The 2,865-nt window shown below is 52.7% G+C and overlaps 1 protein-coding gene across 1 annotated transcript; it reads right to left on the reverse strand.

The window, feature by feature from the left end:
* Window positions 1–1,176: 1,176 nt before the first annotated feature.
* Window positions 1,177–2,683, reverse strand: VDBG_07245 (conserved hypothetical protein; the record flags this gene model as incomplete). Its single annotated transcript, XM_003002628.1, has 4 exons — window positions 1,177–1,313; window positions 1,417–1,464; window positions 1,540–2,445; window positions 2,497–2,683. 4 exons carry the CDS (start codon window positions 2,681–2,683, stop codon window positions 1,177–1,179), a joined length of 1,278 nt encoding a protein of 425 aa, XP_003002674.1.
* Between the last annotated feature and the right edge of the window lie 182 nt (window positions 2,684–2,865).

A 2,865-nucleotide genomic window follows, 5' to 3' on the forward strand; every position in this document is an offset into this window, starting at 1 on the left:
TTCACGGTTCCGATGTAGGGACGGCTCTTCGTTCGCCTGGATCACCTGGAGAAGGGCGCTGCTTATGATCATCCCCGACCTCATATCATAGGATTGCGAATTCATGATAAGCCATCTAACACAAGCATTGAACTCGACTGGTGGCCCAACTGACGAAGCCACATCGCAACTGCGCCTGACTCTGAACCATCCAAGCATTGCGCAGAGAGTTCCATAGATGCCCACCTCAGCCATTTATTTCCCTTTCGTGTGGCCTCAGCTCCACCAAGCAACTGTCCGCCCCGTGGACGATTCATAAGTGAGTTATGTCGTTGCCCATGACTTACCAAGCGGCTCATGAGAACAGGATCGAGAAAGCGAATAAAAGAACCTCGAATTTGATTTGGAGGAGCAGACTTACAATCGAAAGGCTGCAAACACCACCCCTTGCCTCGCGCCGTGCCTCGGTGGATGGAGTGAATGAAGCCTTGCAGGTTGGGCATAGGCAGCAGTTCCGCCCGGCCGCCCGAAAATGGGCCCTCTCACCAATTCTGCCCCGCCGCCCCTGCCCTTGCCTTCAGTGCTGTGCCACTGTACGACTCTGTTGCCTGGCACAACTCCAACCCTGACCTTCATCCGCCTGCTTGCTTGCTGTGTTTTTGATGCCATACACCCCGCGTTGTTCACCTGCCAGGTCTTTCTTTGAAACTACTGCATTGTCCTCAATCAAGTGCAGCCATCCGAGAGCCGGCTCAGAGAGCCGGCTCAGAGTTACAGCAGCACGCCTCAAGACGTCCATATCACTCCAAACGCTCAACGGAACGCCTCTGATGTGCTTTCTACTGCTTCTTTTCTCCGTCATCTCTGACTTGCCTGTAGTTGCTCGTGCCCACATGACGCTGGAATCAACTGAGCGCTGTCGAAGAGGCACAGCCTGGTCAAGTGCAAGGTTCGGACGAACCAGACTAAGATAGCGAATTCCCGAAGGTTCTTTCATCATCGGTGTCTCCTCGTTGCGAATCTCTCTCTGAAAGCCTGGACCGGGGATGCCCCATTCTGCGTGGTATTTTCTCGCACGCGGGAGATCTGTCGGCACTTGTGTTCGGGTTCCTATCCGGGGGATGTCCGCCCGTCTTTGGCCACTGTATTGTTGCTCACGGGATTGGCTCGTCGAAGATTCGGCGCCGCATGTCGAGATCAAGCCCTCGCAGTCAAGGCTGTGAAGCTTCCGACCAGCAAGGATTTGGAAACGAATACACTGATGCCACCTAGACCAACAACGGCCAAGAACAAGCCAGATGCCGCTGTGTGGCCAGACGTTTCCAGAACTTCACCTGCGACTGAGATGCATGTCAAAGCTGCTATGCTGACTAGGGCAGTTGTCGTCCCTGCCTTTCTATTAGACTAATGCTACATCTCAGAGTTTGAGTCACGTACCATAATACCTGCCGAAATTCTCGGACCGGCATGTCTTTCCAATACAGCCTATAACCTATCAGTACTCGAGAAGTATCAGCGACTTGATCTTGGGCTTACCAGGAATGACCGAAAGCCACGAACCTGAACCGAATCCCCACAGACAGGCGAAAGCGTAGAAAGGCCCGATCGAGCTGGTATCAAGGGGCACGAACAGCGATGCCGTGCAAATGAAGGTCAGGGGTACCATAATAAGGAGTACATTAAAACAGCCGATATAGTCCGATACAATACCGGGTAGCAGGCGTCCAAGGAGCGAGAACCCATTCGACAATGCGACTAAGGTATAGCCCGCCGATTCAGTGAACCCACTTCGGTTAGCGAAAGTAGGAAGTAGTCCATTGATACCGAACATGGCGAACCCTAGCAGGAAATACCCCAACGTAATGAACGTGAAGGGCAGAGACCTAAAGGGTTCGAGGTTAGGAATCACCGACGAAGCCTTATACTCAGGTGCCGTCCCGCTCTCTGCTTTAACGATAAGTCTAGCAGCGGGCAGGTAGCATAAACAGCCCCCAACCATGAGGCCGGTGACGATGAAGGCCAGGACTCGAATTGACCAAGTCCACCCCCATTTAGGGAGTATAGCCTGCAAAATAAGAGGGAAGAATACACCGCCGAGACAGGAGCCGGAGAAAGCACATCCCATTGCGGCCCCGTGGCGATAGGTAAATAGCTTGCTGATCGTGGAGATAGCCACCGTTGTAGTAGTGGCGGCGCCAATTCCACCCAGTAGCCCTAAGCAAAGCATAAAATGCCAGTATTGCGTGCACTCGGCCAGAAGGAAGACCATGGAGATATTCATGGCAGCCGAAGCAGGCGCTAGAAGCCGTGGCCCGTAGCGGTCCATCAGAGGCCCCGCCTGCAGTCCGAGGAGAAGGCTTAGAGATGTGTATAAACCTACAATCCAGCCGATGTCCCGAGTTGTGTAGTCATTTAACTGGTTTAGCTGAATGTAGACTTGAATAGTGCCTATGCCTTGCATGAATCCTGTAGTAACCGTGAGACCAAGATCAGGGCGAAAAGCGAGCTTGCACTTACCGAAAGTACAGACCAAAAACATCGCAGACCCTGCTACACAGAGCCACGGCAGCCGACCTAGATCACGGTCAGGGTTATCGACGCCCGAGACGTCCGAGGAATCGGATGTAAGTCCAGGATCGAGCCCAGCTTCCAAAGCCCCTGCCGACGCACTTGCCGTGTTGTTTTTGTCGTTGCTGTGCGCCATGTCAAGAGTGAAAAACGGTGGTCAAGGGGGGAAAAAAACGTCACAACAATGCAAGATTATCTGCATCTTACGCCAATAATTATTGCTTCAGCGAGTATATTTAAGGATGAAAGCGCGCGCATAGTCAATCGCGCCTTATTAAAAATACGGTACCGACGATGATGTCCACCGCTGAAGGGGGT

Source organism: Verticillium alfalfae, genomic scaffold, assembly GCF_000150825.1.
Source record: "Verticillium alfalfae VaMs.102 supercont1.9 genomic scaffold, whole genome shotgun sequence".
NCBI classification, from domain to species: domain Eukaryota; kingdom Fungi; phylum Ascomycota; class Sordariomycetes; order Glomerellales; family Plectosphaerellaceae; genus Verticillium; species Verticillium alfalfae.